General features: G+C 33.9%; 1 protein-coding gene across 2 annotated transcripts in view; it reads right to left on the bottom strand.

The window, feature by feature from the left end:
* The window catches only part of EXOC5 (exocyst complex component 5), a 56,878-nt gene that overhangs the window by 24,848 nt on the left and 13,039 nt on the right, over positions 1–18,991 (bottom strand). The window contains exons 2-7 of one of the 2 annotated variants that reach the window (XM_021701530.2): positions 13,943–14,037; positions 13,184–13,331; positions 10,753–10,947; positions 6,952–7,016; positions 4,045–4,073; positions 2,720–2,829 (exon numbers count right to left, since the gene is read on the bottom strand). In XM_021701530.2, the coding sequence (XP_021557205.1) occupies positions 2,720–2,829; positions 4,045–4,073; positions 6,952–7,016; positions 10,753–10,947; positions 13,184–13,331; positions 13,943–14,037 (642 nt within the window). The remainder of the gene's footprint in view (positions 1–2,719; positions 2,830–4,044; positions 4,074–6,951; positions 7,017–10,752; positions 10,948–13,183; positions 13,332–13,942; positions 14,038–18,991) is intronic. The other variant, XM_021701531.2, reaches the window with a different exon arrangement.

Raw genomic sequence — 18,991 nt, 5'->3', positions numbered from 1 at the left:
TTTTGATGGATTCCTGTCTCACATTTAGGTCTTTCATCCATTTTGAATTTTTTTGTGTATGGTGTAAGAAAGTGGTCCAGTTTCATTCTTCTGCATGTGGCTGTCCAATTTTCCCAACACCATTTGTTGAAGAGACTGTCTTTTTTCCACTGGATATTCTTTCCTGTTTTGTCAAAGATTAGTTGACCACAGAGTTGTAGGTCCATTTCTGGGTTCTCTATTCTGTTCCACTGATCTATGTGTTTCTGTGTCAGTAGCAGACTGTCTTGATGATGACAGCTTTGTAATACAGCTTGTGATGCCACCAGCTTTGGTTTTCTTTTTCAACATTCCTTTGGCTATTTGGGGTCTTTTCTGGTTTCATACAAATTTTAGGATTGTTTGTTCCAGCTCTGTGAAAAATGCTGGTGTTATTTTGATAGGGATTGCACTGAATGTGCAGATTGCTTTGGGTAGTACAGACATTTTAACAATGCTTATTCTTCCAAACCATGAGCATAGAATGTTTTTCCATTTCTTTGTGTCTTCCTCAATTTTTTTCACAAGTGTTCTATAGTTTTCAGAGTACAGATCTTTTACCTCTTTGGTTGGATTGTTCCTAGGTATCTTATGGTTCTAGGTGCAATTGTAAATAGCATCGATTCCTTAACTTCTCTTTTTGCTGCTTCATTACTGGTGTATAGAAATGCAATAGACTTCTTTGCAGTTTTATTTCCTGTGACATTGCTGTATTTCTGTATCAGCTGTAGCAGTTTTTTGGAGGAGTCTTTTCAGGTTTTCTACAGAGTATCGTGTCATCTGTGAAGTGTGAGCCTGACTTCTTCCTTGCTGATTTGGATGCTTTTTTTTGTTGTTGTCTGATTGCAGAGGCTAGGACTTCTAGTACTATGTTCAACAGCAGTGGTGAAAGTGCACATCCCTGTCGTGTTCCTGACCTTAGGGGAGAAGTTCTCAGTTTTTCCCCATTGAGGATGATTGTAGCTGTGGGTCTTTTATATATGGCCTTTATTATGTTTAGGTATGTTCCATCTATTCCTACTTTCTTGAGGGTTTTGTCAAGAAAAGATGCTGTATTTTGTCAAATGCTTTTTCTCCATCTATTGAGAAGATCATATGGCTCTTATCCTTTCTTTTATTAATGTGGTGTATCACAATGATTGATTTGCAGATATTGAACCACCCCTATAGCCCAGGAATAAATCCCACTTGGTGGTGGTGAATAATCCTTATAATGGACTATTGTATTCTATTAGCTAGTATCATTCTTGTTGAGAATTTCTACATCCACATTCACCAGGGATATTGGTCTGTAATTCTCCTTTTTAGTGGGGGTCTTTGTCTGGTTTTGGGATCAAGGTAATGCTGGCCTCACAGAATAGGTTTGGAAGTTTTCCTTCCATTTTTATTTTTTGGAACAGTTTCAGAAGAATAGCTATTTATTCTTCTTTAAATGTTGGAGAATTATCCTGGAAGCCATCTGGCCCTGGACTCATTTGTTGGGAGATTTTTAACTACGGATTCAATTTCTTTGCTGTTTATGGGTCTATTCAGGTTTTCAGTTTCTTCATGTTTTAGTTTTAGTAGTTTATATGTTTCCAGGAATTTATCCATTTCTTCCAGATTGCCAAATTTGTTGGCATATAATAGCTCATAATATTCTCTTACAATTGTATTTCTATCGTTTTTTCGTTGTGATCTCTCCTCGTTCATTCATGATTTTATTTATTTGGGTCCTTTCTCTTTTCTTTTTGATAAGTCTGGCTAGGGGTTTATCAATTTTGTTAATTCTTTCAAAGAACCAGCTCCTAGTTTTGTTGATCTGTTCTACTGTTTTTTTTTTTTTTTACTTCTATATCATTTATTTCTGCTCTAATCCTTATTATTTCCCTTCTCCTGTTGGAGTTAGCCTTCATTTGCTGTTCTTTTTTCAGTTCCTTTAGGTGTAAAGTTAGGTTGTGTATTTGAGACTTTTCTTGCTTCTTGAGGAAGGCCTGTATAGCTATATACTTCCCTCCTAGGACCACTTTTGCTGCATCCCAAAGGTTTTGGACTGTCATGTTTTCATTTTCATTTGCTTCCATGTATTTTTTTAATTCTTCAATTTCCTGGTTGACCCATTCATTCTTTAGTAGGATGTTCTTTACCTTCCATGTATTTGTTTTCTTGTGGTTGACTTTGGTTTCATAGCATCGTGGTCTGAAACTAAGCAAACCCTATTTCTTTAAGTACCTTCTTTGTAGAAATACAATGCCATACAGGGATTCTTTCCCTAATTCAAATTCCCAGAAGACAATATTCCTTTGTATTACCACCTGAGATCCTCTGAATTTAATTTAAATCTTTTACTAGTTACATTCCATCTACTCTCTCGTTCCTACATCCTACCAGATATTTAAGGCTAAATCTTCTTGCTTATGACCTATTTCGTAACATGTTTGACTGAAAAAATAATTTAAAAAACAAGAAGATAGTATGATTTTTCTATGTCAACCTATATAAAAATTAACTGATAAAATATTAATATTATTGAATATAAAATATTAAATACCTAAAATTTAACATTTATGTAGATGTGAAATGTATATTCAAATTGTTCAAAACAATAAAAATTATTACTGTGATAGTCACACAACTATAATAAAATCAGAGACTATCCTATATAGAATTTACATAATCTCTACAATATTGAAAACTAAACTTCATTTTTATTACTATTTACCTTAAAATGAAGCAAAACTGCTGCTACTTCTCTCATTCTGGAGATTTCACCTCTCCTTTGAGCACTAGTAAACTCCTGAATCAGTTGGCATTCTAAATCATGATATTTACCTAAACATAAAAAGAAAGTCATTCATCTACAATGAGACATTCAAGGTATCCAAGTTATTTACAAACATATGAATTATTTACAAATATAATGACTATGGATCTAGCTTTCTTTTTAAAGACTTACAAATACAATATTAGATTACAGGCAATGAATCTAGCCCTTATAATATACTATGATATATAAATCTATATTTTCAAGACAAGAAAATCTTCCCAACCAGTAAACAGCTGAACCCCCGTGGTCTGATTACCATTTACCACTGTTACTTAAAAAAGCAGATGACTTGGATAAACCTCTAGATGTCATTTCTGATAGTAAGAGATAGGAAAAAATCTTAAACCTAAAGCTACAGAAAGGGTGAAGGGGACTATAAAACTCCTTACTAGAGATCAGATGTCTTTACCATGAACAATGGTGGATTCAACACCAAATCTCACCTTAAGATAATATATGGTGTCTGATTCACTACATTATTGAGGCTACTAATGTTCTGAATGAAAACCTGACTTTAGACTAATCTATAGTAATCAAAAACAGTGCCAGGAAGTCCAACTATCTATGTCATTATGATAACACTTCTGGGAAAACAGGTGGCTCTTTGAACTTTCTATGCAGTGGCATCCCAAACGTGACTCAGGTTACCATGGGGGCCTGCAAATATAGTGGCTTTTCCAGAGACCTAGACTGACCTATTTAAAATATAATCCAAAGATTGGAAAGAATAAAACTAATCATGTAAGGAGTCATATAGGTACCAAAATGCTCATATGAGCTTGGCTTTTAAGAAAAAGAACCTATTTTAGAAATACATGTATGGATATAAAACAATCTCCAAGATGTATCATTAAATTAAAAACACATGGTATATGCTAGCCAATTATTTTAAAATAACTGGGGAGAGTAGAACTAAATTCTCTCTATATATAGATATAGATACATATAGATATAGATGTGGGTGTGTGTATATATATGTGTGATTTATGTCCTATGCTTATATATCCAGAGCATACTCTAGAAGAATACCCAAGAAACTGGTAATGACTGTTTCAAGGAAGAGGAATCAAACTCAGGGATGGGGTGGGAGGATGACATTGTTCCCACTATCTCTCCTTTTACTATTTTTTTTCTTTTACATAAGTATTTTTATCATCTATTAAAAACTAATACTATTTTAAATACTTTTAAATACTATTTAAATACTATTAAAAACTTACTTGCAATTTTGGATTTTACTTCTGAAAACCTGAAAGATAAGAATTAATGATAAGATTCATTAGTAGTGACAAATGTACCATAGTAATCTAAGATGTTAATAAAAGGGGAAAAAGAGTCTGGGGGGGTATAAGGGAACCCTTTGTACTAAAGGTAATCATAAGAAAGGAAGGAAGGAAAGAAGAGAGGGAGGGAGGGAGGGAAGAAAAAAAAAGAAAGAGAAGAAAGGAAAGAAAGGAAGAAAGCCAGCCAGCCAGAAGGGAAAGAGTACTGACAATAAGCAGGCCAGGTAACAAAACTGAATTTGGACAATTCAGATGGGGTAGCTGGTTTTCATTTATGAAATTCACATTGAATAACAATAACTTCTTAAAGAGGGAGAAGTTCTATATGAGGCACTGACAACTCTACCAGCCCCAACACTGAGCTGTTGTCTCAACACATTCACTAACATTTTAAATTCCTTGATACTTGTCTATTTGCCCCTTCTGTTGGGATTTTTTCTTTTTTTTTTTTTAAAGATTTTTATTTTTATTTATTTGAGACAGAGAGAATGAGAGACAGAGCATGAGAGGGAAGAGGGTCAGAGGGAGAAGCAGACTCCCCGCCGAACAGGGAGCCCGATGCGGGACTCGATCCAGGGACTCCAGGATCATGACCTGAGCCGAAGGCAGTCGCTCAACCAACTGAGCCACCCAGGCGCCCTGTTGGGATTTTTTCATACAAAATTCCATTACTGTTATTTAAACGAAAAAGAATGATAAAATAAGTATATGAAAAATAAAAGAGAAGTCATAAAAAGGACCCAGCAACGCTTACATACTAATCATTCAATCTTTGCAAATTCAGAAACTAAAATATCACATACTACCATACACTAGAAATTTTTAATATCTTAAATATCAAAGAAGAAAGTACATCACGGAAAATTAATGTTGAGAGATCCTATGCAATCAGTTTGGAGAGAGGAAGGTGGCTGGCAAAAGAGATGGCATAGACAGATAAAGAAGGTAATAAAAACTTAGAGAGTTATACAAAATTGATGTATCAACGTGATGGTGGATTAGAGAGTGCATGTAAGGCCATATGATCTTTCTGAAAAAATTAAATCTAATTAGGATATATATTCAATTCCAAGGCTCAGTAGAGAGGCTAAAACAAAACTGTAAGAGATGTATGTAACTGAGAAGTGAAAGAAGATGCGTATATGTAGAATAGGATGGAGAGATTATCCAATAATTATCAAGCACCTATTGTGAGCCACACATTTTACCCACTTAAGTAAATGGTCCAACTCTGAAATGAGATAAAGAGAGGTTTTTCTGGTGACTTTAAAAATCATTACTCATGAAGCACCTGGCTGGCTCAGTCACTATGGCATGAAGCTCTTGATCTCTGGGTTGGGAGTTCAAGCCCCATGTTGGGTGTAGAGATTACTTAAATAAACTTTAAAAATCAATCAATCAATCAAGGAGATGGGTATGATAGTTCTTGGTGAGGATAAAGCAATATACTAAAATATTTATATTTTGAAGATCCCATTTCTTTTCTAATTTATTTCCAAGTATATATATATATATTTTAAAGATTTTATTTATTTATTTGAGAGAGAGTGAGCAGTAGAGGGGGCAGAGGGAGAAGCAGACTCCCTGCCAAGCAGGGAGCCTGACACGGGCTCAATCCTGGGACCCTGGGATCATGACCTGAGCCGAAGGCAGACACTTAACTGACTGAGCCACCCAGGCACCCCTCAAAGTATATTTTAACACAAATTATGAGCTAAATCTCTTCAATAAATTGCAGTAATATAACAAAAGATTTTTTCCCATTTAACTATGTTTTAATGACCTAATGCTTCTTTATAAAACATATGAGAATATCTTTCTGACCTTAGTAAAATACTATTTTAATAAATAAAACAGAACTATTCATTTAAAAAATCATGATTCACAGTGCTGGGAAAATATGAGATTATTATTAGCAATCGCTAAATGACATGGCCATCACTGCTAATCCTATATGATGATTCAGAGTTGGGATAAAATAAGATATATTTTGGGGGTAAGGAATTCATTCTCACCCTACATTTGTATCACAAGCTTTAAGTATAGCAATACATTTATATTCTACCTGTACCCAAGAATCCCCAAGTACTGCCAAAAGTAGTAACAGATATATTGTCTGTTACATGAAGACTTATTTTTTTCACACATTCATATGAGGAAACTACTACTACCAAGATTTTATTAAAAAGTCTGACATTCTATGGACTAAAGGAAATCATGAAAAAAAATCTCCTTCTCCATAAAGTTTCTTTTAAAATGAAACCATTAATACCTGACTTAGCAATGGCCCTAGGGCCTTGCATCTAAAGCAAGGTTTCTTAACCTGATGTCCCTAGGGAGGAGTCTGTGGATAGGCTAAGAGTCTAAACTTCCATGAAGTTGCAAATAATAATCTGTGTATCTGAGTTATTTGAAGAAACTTTATAGCTTTCATCAGCTTTTCAAAGGTGTCTAAAACCCCAAAAGTTTAAGAATTCTCATCTAGATATAAGAAAAAACAGCTGAATGACCCAATGTTTAAATTTTCCCTGTCCTCTCCCACCTAGGTGGTTATCAAAGTCCAAAAAATGAAAATTCAAAGTATCACGTTAGTAAATTTCAAAATTCTCCTTCAGCAATTTCTTTTCAGAAGAAAGATAAAGGATTGAAAGTATTTCAAGGTATATCATTAAATGTAGGTATTAAGAGACCATATTTTTTCAATTAACTATTATATACTATGAGTTGTACAAAGGGGGTACTCAATAAATTCTTGTTGAATAAGCAAAACCATACAGGGAAAAATACAACTTTATCTATAAATTATAGCACATATCCAAATTAGGTCTTGAGAAATAAACTTGCCTGTCAAAAGGTAACTCCTGGGCAATTAGGTGCAACTTCTGAATGATGTCTGCTGCTTCCTTTATCTATTCAAAAAAAATTGAAAGCAATAATTTTAAAAAAAGCCCTTATGTATATCAAAAATATTTTTATACTTGAAAATAGCCCACAGACCCTCACTCCAACAATTTTCTTTTAAAATCCACAAAAATAAAACCTTTCGAGCAACAGAAAGGCATTTGGGATATCACTAATAATTAGTCAATAAAACATAAACATCTGTCTTTCTGATATTGAAATTCTGTGGTTTTATAATACCACAGTCCCTTCCCAATGAAACCTGCAGATCAAATTTACTTGGAAAAAATTCAAGTCATTGCTTGCTGAAAAGTAGTGTCTCTTCTGGTTTATGTACCCAAAAAAGACAAATAAGATATTATGAAAATAATTCAGATTATATTGCTGCATATATCTCACTTTAAGCTACATGCATAAAACAATAAAAACACCTGTCATTTAATAAATATATTTATAAAACTTGTTCTAAAAGCAAAGATAGAATTTAATATGAAGTCTCCTGAATGAAATATGGTACAAAAACGTGTGTACTTAAGTTGTAAAACTAAAGGACTAAGGTCAAGGGTCTAAAGTTCTTAAAATGCAAATATGTGACTGCGCTTACTAACGTGTAGGGGAGTTATATAATATTCACTTTCTTTAAATGTCACGTAAGTACTGAGATTTATTTTGTCATACTTCAGTAATTGATTTTATAATCATTCACTTTCTTTTACCTAAAAAATAAAGAGACTCTTAAAAACATGAAGGAAGAGCTAAAAACATTACTATAGATCTTTCTAACTATGTACTCATGTGAAGTCTGGCAAGCAACAGTGGATAACAGCAGGGCCAAAGAAAGGATAGCACTGTTGTCAAACAATAGCGAATATAGCATTTCGGTTTCCATTATCTCTTCTCTCCTAGTCAGCATGTCACTGTCATTTTCAGTTATCACTCACTCAATCCTGCTGCACATGGGCACAGGTACTACTGCAGTATCACTTTTCACCATGCCATTTAGTTGGACTGGCAATATCCATCCTTTTCTCCTCACCAATATCCCCTTCAGAAAAGACTTGCCTGGTCCACAGACAGTTCTGTTTCCATCAGGAATGTGTTCTTATCTTTTAAGAGATGGAAGTCCCCATTGTATGCTGTTTGCAAACTTTGCTTAAATGTAGTGGAAATAGAGTAACAAATAACACTTGATTTTACTGAACTTCTATAGGTAATTATTTTCTAAAAATCATTTAAAGCACAACAGTTCTTACAGTCATCCATCAGTTAAAATGTACTATAACAGTAAGTACAGAAATTGCCAAATCCACAATCTAATCTAATTTGCTTACATGTAGAGTGAGGTGAGAGACCGCCCATGCTAACAGTGTTAAAGATAATCAGAGTCATCAGGCATTATCTACATGAAGCACAATAAGGTGTGATTCTAGGGACAGAAACAACTAACATATTTTGTAAGAACAGAGGTAAGAGGAAATATATAATATGGACATAAAATAGGTCTTTTCTAGGGAAGAAAATTAAAAGATTCTGAAAAACAAAGATTAAAAAAACAAAAATGACTATGGAGCAGGAAGATGTGTGGATATCTTATCCCATTTCAGTTCCTTCCACAATCATACACTTCCCTAGCTATGTGGGTGATCTGGCTCTTCTTTCCTTTGGGAAGGTAGAAATTGAGAAAGCCAGAAGTTTATCTGATAATTAGCAATCTAATACCATATATGAGTTCCTAAGTGTAATTAACTGCAATAGTACCAAGCCAAAAATAATGATTCACTATTAGCAAACAGTAACCCAAAACTTATGGAAGACATGAGAGAAAAACAAGACGATTGGGGGGAAAAAAGGAATAAAATATAAGAGAAAGGGAACACAGGGCACCTGGGTGGCTCAGTCTGTTGCGTGTCCGACTTAGTTTTGGCTCAGATCATGATCTCAGCATCATCAGATCGAGCCCCACATTGGGCTCCTCACTCTGCGCTCAGTAGGGAGTCTGCTTGAGATTCTCTGCTTCTCCCTCTGCCCCTCCCCCCCCAACATGTGTGCACACTCTCTCTTTCTCTCTCCCAAACAACTAAATCTTAAAAAAACAAAGGAACACAAAATGAAAGAAAATGGAATATAGAGAAGAGTGAAGCAAAGGAGAAGAGGAATTCACTTAAAAGCTGTTAGTCTATACTTGCACCTCAAAAATTACAGATAGCTAAGTGACCAAGTGAATGAACTAGCAATATGAAGACTTTTTCTTTCAATTAAAACCTCAAAACTTAAGAGGTAACAATAATACCAAGAACTATACAACTACCTGAGGATAATTGAAATGTTTAAAAAAAGTGTAAAGAACTTAATTTCATGATATAAAATATTGCAAGCAATAAAAAATTGGATTAAAAATATGTATGATCAGTTATATATTCTTTCCCTAGATCCTAAATGGCTGCCTTGAGCTGCATTCAAATAAACAGGACAACCCACATTGGATATAATATCTGCATTTGGTTTATAACAGCATAAATAGATTACATAATCCTACAGGTATAATCCAAGGTAATTCAAGTTATAAATGTTAAATTATATAATTTTTCATATTTAAAACATATTTATAATATGCATATATACTTTTATATTATAAATATATGTTTATATTTAGTAAACATAAAAATATCCTGAAAAAGTTCATTGTTCAAGCATTGGGGTGTGTGTCTATATGTATGTATATTTACTCTTATGCTTAAAAATCACATAAATCTAATAAAAGCTAGATATTGCCACTGTTTAACAAGTGTTTAAATATGATAATCTTAATGTTACTCTGTCAATTCAACTTTATAATATAAATATAATTGCTTAAACTCATTATTTAAAATACTATCTTTTCCTTAGAGGAATTATGTATATGTAACTGTTTTTTTCAAAGTTCTCTAAAAATTATAAATTCTATAAGCCTATACAGTTCCCACTCACAAAAATGTGTTGCTTAATTCAATGTAAACTTTAACAATACATAACTTTTAACTTTCCACTATCAAAAATATTCCATGGAGTAAACTCGGAATAATTCAGGGAGACTGTATTTATATATTAGTGGACAATGTTACCATATGCATATACTACCTATACGAATGTCTTTTTTTTTTGTGCATTTTGATTTTTCCCCCCTGGGAGGAAGAAAGTCAGCTAAATAGCCTCCTTTCAAGATTGGAGAACAGCCAATACCATGTACCAGTATTAAGTGACTAATGCAAAGAAAAGGATTAACATAAACAATTCAGATTTTTCAATTCTCTTTAGTCCAAACTATGCTTGAATTCTTTATAAGCACTCTTTTTCAAGTAATAGAAATTAGAAGCTCTGAATTCCTTTTGCAGAAAGATACTTCTGCCTATCAGTGATTTAGGTCAGACTACATCCTCACCCAATGGAATATAACTATTAAATTTTGTTAATATTAAAAGTCAACAATGGAAAAGAAATACTTATTAACACAGTTACCTCAGCATTTTCACATATAATTTCATAAACAAAAATTCCAGACAATCCTGCAATTAAAAATCTGAATATATAAACTCCATCAGTAATCTGCAGGCAAGTATACTAAACACACTTCAGAACAATAAAAAGTTTTAATAAGTCAGCTACTTGGTGATTTGAAAGTAATAACTGGAAAGTAATAAATGTAGTTCATAATTTGGGCATTGTTATTAATGATGCAGGTGCTTTTATCCTTCTGACAGTACTCACCTTTTCAGAATTTGTAAAAACGTCAGATTTCAATTCTCCATCTAGAAACTCATTAAAGTATTTCATCAATTTCTGAGCCTCTACTGCCCGTTGTCTAGGTGTGTTTACCCCTTCCAACTGGTCTCCAAGGTGACAGACCTTGGTTGCTACGTAGCTGATGTGCTCATCTAGTTCTTGGAAATGTTGGAAGGCAACCTGGGAAAAATGCGCATAAGCATAAAATACAATCAGAGAACCCAGTTTATAGGTGAATTTGTATCAAAACTAGACCACCAATCTCATCTCTACTCTCTAACTTAGGTAACTAAAGATAACATAGAAGTTATATGTGAGCTAAACTAGAGAAACAATTTATGCCCATTAGCACTGCATGATCTGAAAACTTTTTAACAAAGTTGCACACTTTTATGCCTTTAACTATTAAAGTAATATTTTATCATGAACATTTGTTAAGCAATAAAATAGTATCCTGTTTAACAATATTCCCAGTATAATTTAGTCCTAAACAATGATTCTGAAATCAATGAACTAAGTATCAAAGGGACCAGTGATAGGAACAATTTGCTTGCTACTGAGTCAAAAATGTCAGAAATAAAAGGCACTAATTAAAAAGAGCATTTAACATTTATTTTTAAATATCTGAAGAGCAATAAAATAAGGTAAGATGGGGGGCCTGGGTGGCTCAGTTGGTTAAGCGACTGCCTTCGGCTCAGGTCATGATCCTGGAGTCCCTGGATCGAGTCCCGCATCGGGCTCCCTGCTCGGCAGGGAGCCTGCTTCTGCCTCTGACCCTCCCCCCTCTCATGTGCTCTCTCTCTCTCTCATTCTCTCTGTCTCAAATAAATAAATAAAATCTTAAAAAAAAAAAAAAATGTAATTAAAAAAAAAAAAGAAATAAGGTAAGATGGTTCTTGCCCAGTTTTGAAAACATAAAAGACTATAACAATTATTCAACTGAAGCAAAGGTACAATACTTCCTAATATATTCTTCCCTTTTTTCCAGAGTACACAGATTATCCTGTGGTTTTTGAAAATTATGTATAATGAATGCCTTAGAATTGCCAATAACGGGGCGCCTGGGTGGCTCAGTTGGTTAAGCGACTGCCTTTGGCTCAGGTCATGATCCTGGAGTCCCTGGATCGAGTCCCGCATCGGGCTCCCTGCTTGGCAGGGAGTCTGCTTCTCCCTCTGACCCTCCCCCCTCTCATGTGCTTGCTCTCTCTCATTCTCTCTCAAATAAATAAATAAATAAAATCTAAAAAAAAAAAAAAAAAAGAATTGCCAATAACACAATTGCTGATAATTCAGTATAGTATGGCACTTTTGTTCTAACTTTAAGTTAAGAGGTGAGGGAGGAGGGAGCTGCAAATATTCACTAAGGACTTCCTCTGTGCCACTGTTCTAAGCATATTACATGTATTTACTTATTTAATCCTTATAACAACCTAATTTATAGATGGAAAAAACTGAGGCACAGGGAAGTTAACTTGTTTGAGATTATATAGCTAGTAAGTGGCAGAACAGACTATCTCCAAAGCTTGTTAGATTAACTATTAATACTATTATTATTACCAAGAGAAAACTGCATTATAAGTATTTGGAATCTATCACTTTGACTACTTAAAAACACATTTTCTATCTTACGTAAATTACTGACTTTATTAAGTATTTTTTCACAGCCATATGTACTTAAGTGAAGGAAATCAAATAAATAAAATTTGAGCAGAAATCAGTTTGCTAATGCCTAACACTAAGAACAGCCCCTGGGAGGCAGCAATGCTGAACAGGACTCCATCAACTATACTTACAAAGGGCAATCAAGTCCCAGATCAGGCCCAGGCTGTAAAAGGGTTTCACAGGTTCCAGATTCAGTTTAGGATTTAAGAATGGCTTAGAAGTTTGGCCTACTTATCCCAGGGGTGGGCTACTGATTTTACTCCAAAATGGACTGAGGAAGAATTCTGTATCCACTCTCCCCATAGTTATACTACAGTTCTCACACAGGTATATACCCCATGACTTCTGTAAAACTTCCAAGATTAGGGAAAAATCTGATCCAGGCAACAGCTGTTCTGGTATTACTCTGTTTTATGCTTAATGAGAATACAAATGACTACCTAACTATCCAAGCTAATCATGAGCCCCTAAAAATGCAGGTCTGCTACAGTGTCATTCTTCAAAGTTTGCCCACTGTGATTATACTGGATACCACTCCAACCTAAGAAGGGAGTGCCGTGATCCCAAACCACTGATCAACAGCAAGTCAGTGCTAAGAGTGCCTGATAACAATTCATTGACATTTTTCCCCAGGGATGGGAACAGTTGAGAAACCTCAACGGGTTACTATTATTTGACTAGAGTTTTTTAAGAACTTAATGGTGGAAGGAAATAAAGATAACCTGTGTAAACTATTGATAGCTTAACTGCTTACCTGATTGCTTTTCTGGAGCTCTTGCACCTTCTTGGCAAATTCCTTGGCTTCTTTCTGACACTGCTGCTCTAGTTTCTCTACTTTCCTTTGAATCCTTTCATCCATTATCTGTAGTTCCTGAATATGATTTACAAATTCTTCTAATAACCTAATAGAGGAAAATCAGAATATGTATCAATCCATCTATGATTAATCATTAGGAACCGGCCAGTTCACTTGTAATAAAGTATCAATAAGCATTCCTTAAGGTAGGGATGATTATGTTAATTTTCTTGAGAGCATCTTAGGGATTATCTTTGACATGAATGAAAACCTCACCCAGAATATCTACTACCTTCCAGAATAGAAATCAATTTTATAGAAAATAGTCAAAAAGATAAAAAATATATATTTTTAACATATATGATATAAAAATTTTATACAATATATAAAAATAACAGTGTGCATTCCAGGGAACAGTGACTTTCTGTTCCTTTAATTTACAACTATACTTAAAACAACATATTCAACATGTTTTTATTTTAGAGATATAACCAACCTTTTCTAGTATATTACTAATTGGAGAAAATATTAAATTCTTACAACACAATAAAATCCCCTCACACCAGTTAAAGTCCTTCTCTAAAATAAAAGAAATATAAAAGAAAATAAACCCCAGGCTGTAAAAGGGTTTTGGAAAGAATTTCAATAGTCACCTTTATTCCAAACACAAATTTGTATTAGATTGGATCTATGGGGAAAAAAACATTTTTACTTCACCTTTTGGGATCAAAAGCTTCAGGACCCCCTCTAGAGCCTCCTCCTGGGGTTCTCCACACAAGTCGTTCAATATACTCATCTGCCACAAAAGGCTCCTAGTTTACAAAATAAATGTTCTTTAAAAAAGTTTCATAGAAGATATCTTAATGTTACTTGCAAAAATGAAGCAGGTTTTACTATGTGAGAGCTTAAAATGGAATTAAATTACCATTTAAACACATTATTATTAAAATATACAAGGTTATTAATTTTAAAAAATCAAATTAATAAAAATTAGGATATTAAAATATTAGAACAGTATTATGACTAGATAGAACATCCCATTGGGAAAATGAGCAAAGGACACAATTTATAGAAGACATACAACAGGAAACATATGTGGCCTCACTAACAATCAAATAAGGTCAAATTATCACTTTTTTTTAACCTCGAACACACTGACAAAGTGGTTTTTTGGTAATTATAATATGCAATACAGGAGAGGGTAAACTGAAATTCAGATACTCATTTTTGTTAGAAACATTAACAGGTACAGTATTTTTGGAGGACAACAAGTAACAATTTGATAACATAAACAGTATTATGAATGCTCATACCCTTTAATCCAGTAATTCTACTTTTATTTTAATTTTTTTTTAAGATTTTATTTATTTATTTGACAGAGAGAGACAGAGAGAGAGAGGGAACGCAAGCAGGGGGAGTGGGAGAGGGAGAAGCAGGCTTCCCGCAGAGCAGGGAGCCCGATGTGGGACTCGATCCCAGGACCCTGGGACAATGACCTGAGCCAAAGGCAGATGCTTAACGACTGAGCCACCCAGGCACCCCAGTAATTCTACTTTTAAAATTCTATGGGAAAAGCAGATATGAACACAATTTTTGCAGAATGTTCACTGAGTGTTATGTATGATACCTAAAAATTGTTTACATAAATATTCAATAAAATAATTATTGAAAAATTATGACAAACTTACAGGATGAAAACTATGTACTTATTAAAATCATGCTGAAAAAAATTAAATGCAATGAGAAAAAATGTTCACAAAAAAGCAGGATACAATTTTCTAAGTTTTCTCAGGAAAAAAGCATTAATTATGAAAAAAAAAGAATATTAGAGAAGACCCAATCAAGAAACTAAACATTCAAATATTAACCATCAGCTGACAATGAATTTTTTAAACTAATACACACTAATTTACATATTTTTCATACTACCTTCTTTCATGCCAATGGGTATCATATATTGCCGCCCTCTTAGCATGTAACTTAAACTAGTAGCATTTGCTGGTGATTCCAGTTTGAATTCTAGTATCTGCAAAATTTTCCATTTGTTAATCATATTTTAAAAACATATTTTCATTGATAAACATTCACTGAACAATAAAATTTCCAGTGCTAAGCACTCCGTTAGGCTTTGGAATAAAAAGATATATTAAAAAACTGTAACCTCAAGAAACTCACAGCCTAATAGGGGAAAAATTATAAATAAAGAATGCAATCGTATGTGATAAGTAAAATTAAGAATGTGTGCAAACTTTAATATTAATACTGCTAAGTTGTTACCTCAACAGGTAGCTGGGCAACAGAAATGCGGTATTTAGTAATTCAGCAAATTTTGCTGAGCAACTGCTATGTGCTGGGCATAGTAGTAGGCACTAAGAATATAGATGTTAATTCAATAGACAGGGTTCCTGCAAGGCCTCATAGAAATGATCTTCTAGGTAAGGAGGCCAACATTAAACAAGTACAGACATAACTAGTTACAACTGTGATAAATGTAAGCGAAAGAAAAGTCCTGGATCTAAGACTATACAACAGGAACAGACATGATAGGAAGATAGAAAGGGTAGAAGACTGGCAAGAAGTAGGCATTACATCAGGCAAACTTTCTGAGGACCAACACTTAAACTGAGACTAGAATAAAGAAGAAAAATCAGCCAGACAATAATGGAACAAATATTCTTCCCGACCATCAGGGAAAGAGTAGATAGAACTTAGCCTATTAGGGGAACTGAGCAGATGGACTAGATGACAAGGACCACATCTGGAGGAACATGAGAGGTGACAATTAAGGCCAACAGATAATAATCTTGTTCTTTTTTATCATCACCACCACCACCACCACACTGGTACTTGAGAGAATCATTCACCAGTCTGATGTGAGAGGAGGAATGAGAGGATGAATTTCAGTCAGACTAAGAATAACCATCACAATAAGAACAGGAATATGTACCAACAAAAATAACATCTCACATAAACACTTTACACGTATTACCTCATTTACTACTCTCTTCATAAGACCTGTAAGGAAGGTCCTATTTTACCCCCCACTTTACGATGAGGAAACAAAGGTTAAGAGAGGTTAATTACGTAACCAAGGTAACACAAGCTGAGCTGAGATTTAAATCATTCTGTTCTATTGCTATGTAAAACTGAATGGCAACTATGGGAAACTACAAGTAGTTCCTTGTACCTAAAGTTAGATGGTAAGGATAATAGGTGAAGCTAAAAAGGTAAAAACTGCCACACGAAGGCATATGCACATCACTGATCATGTCTTTTAAAATTTCTACTTATATTTATAAACATTCTAATTAAATGACCAACCAATAATTTTATCAGACAACTGACACACTGTCACATGCCTATCTGTAGATAGAATCCAATATCAACTTTCAAACTGGTTCATATTTTATAAGAAAACCATATAACCTTTATGACTGTTAATATCACTAATTGCTAAAAGAAAAAAATTAACATCGAGCAGTAACACAAAACAATATAAATAGGTATTAAAAAATTTTTAAAGACTTTACATTTTACCTATAAAAGTCTCTTTTATAGTAGTCAAATAACTGAAAAATAGCAGTCATATTAATCCAGTTTCTCTAAGATTTCCATTATAGGAAAGCTATCTGATTAGATGAAGGCATAGAAATAAACAAGATTGTTAGCTACTTAAAAAAAAAAAAGTCAGTTTATCCATGTGCTAACATGTTTGAGAATTAAGTCCTAAGGATAATTTAGATATCCTGCAAAGGAAAAATACTGGCCCTCTGAAATATAATTAACTCATTTAGCAAACATATCATCATTTAAATAATCATACCTCTTCTCTAATTCATTTCTGTTGAAACAAAAGTTTTATGTATGTCTAACAATTCTTAATTTACATATATAAATGGGGAAACATTGACTCAAGATAAAGGAATTTATGTTTAGAGCTACTTAGAACTTCAGAAACTGAGCTACTTAGAAACTTAAAATCTGACAAGCATATGAAATACTCCTAAATAATGATGAAATGTTGACAAAAGCTAATTTTTATCTTTACATACTTAATCTCATTTAATACTTACAAGTCTATGAGGTAGGTTTTATCAATATTGATTCATTTTATACCTATGCAATTGTGTGATACAAAAAAGTTATTTAATCCAAGGTCACACAGATTCATCTGATTTCTGAGGTCCAAATTTTCACTTCTGGTAAAATCCAGAGCTTTTTCTTTAAAAGAGGCTAAATTAATTTAGGAAATAGTTCTTCCAAAGTCCACAATACTCCCATAAATAACTTTACATAGTAATCATGTTCCTTTTCCCTGTCATTTTTTACACATGCATACCTATGTAAATACTTAATAATCATAGTTCTCATGTGTTATTAATTTCACTTATTATTCAGTAGTTGCAATTTTCAACTAAATTTCATTGAAATTTACACTGTTCATTAATTTCCATGTAACAGTTTTACTAAATGATGTATGTCCAAAAATTTATACATCAACACAGGTATTACTGACATGGTAAAAAATAAGCATTTTTTTCATATGAAATATTTCAATTTTCTCAAAATACAATATTCCTTCATTCAACAAATATTCATGGAGAGCCTACTACATGTTACTGACTATTCTACAAAAGTCAGTAAACAAGGCAGGAGAAAAATCTCTGCCCCTATGGATGTCATGACAGGGAGTGAGAGACAAACGAACAGATACATGATAAATAAGAACTATGAAGAAAACTAAAGAGGATACAGAGTGATGGATTAAAGTATTTATTTTGGTAGAAGTGATCGGGCACGGCCTCTCTAAGAAAATATATTTTGAACGCAGCTAAGGCATAAGCCACGTAGGAAAGCAATGCTCCAAGTACAGAAAACAAACTTAGTATGTGAGCAATGACAAGAGGCCAGTGTGACTAGAGCAAAGGGGAGAATAATTGTAGATGAGGTACAAAAGAGGTGGTGAGAGTCCAGAGCTTGTATCAAGGTCCTGTAGGATGTACTATGATATACTTCCAGCTATTTATTGAAGAAAAGGCCAGGTTCCTGAAAGGGAGGACTCTGCAATATGCTAGCAAATATATGCAGTAATGATTCTACTATTCCTTCCTCCCCCCTCCCCAAAGAGCTATGACCATTTACTTGAGTAACTGTGCATTAGGGAAAGGGGAACACTCAAACATTTTGAGGTCTGTTATATACAAGGTCCCAGGTGATACTGATACTTGATTGACTCCAAGTATCATGGATTCAAGAGAGTGAGGACATATGGGAACCAAGTAATAAACCAAATTCCTAGCCAAGATCCAATGGATCCATCAGCCCAACTACTGGCCATTTCCCCAGTCTGCAAACATGTAACAGTGACAGACACACTTGATGGTGGATGTAACTCCCATATTGGGTCCTTGGTCTATAGAGTAAGAGCTTTTATAGTGGGGAAGTCCAAGAAGTCTCTGAAATTGCCTCTACTCAATGTAGTAAATCAAGTGGAATGGCAAAATTTGGTGCCACTCTTAAAGCTCTAAAACAAGGATCAGCAATTTTTTTCTTAAGGAGCCAGACAATAAGTATTTCAGGCCTATAAGCCATATAGTCTTTTTTTTACAACCATTCAACTCTGTAGCCATAGTACAAATGTAGCCATAGACAATAAGTAAACAAAAGGGCATGGCTGTATATCAATAAAACTTTAAAAACCGGCATCTACCCCATGGGCTATAAGTTGCCAACCCCTTATTTAAAGAATGCTGGAGTTATGTTCCC

The sequence above is a fragment of the Neomonachus schauinslandi genome, chromosome 9 (genome assembly GCF_002201575.2).
Source record: "Neomonachus schauinslandi chromosome 9, ASM220157v2, whole genome shotgun sequence".
NCBI lineage: Eukaryota > Metazoa > Chordata > Mammalia > Carnivora > Phocidae > Neomonachus > Neomonachus schauinslandi.
The sequence above is the reverse complement of the archived record's forward strand: the minus strand, read 5'-3'. Positions and strand labels throughout refer to the sequence as shown.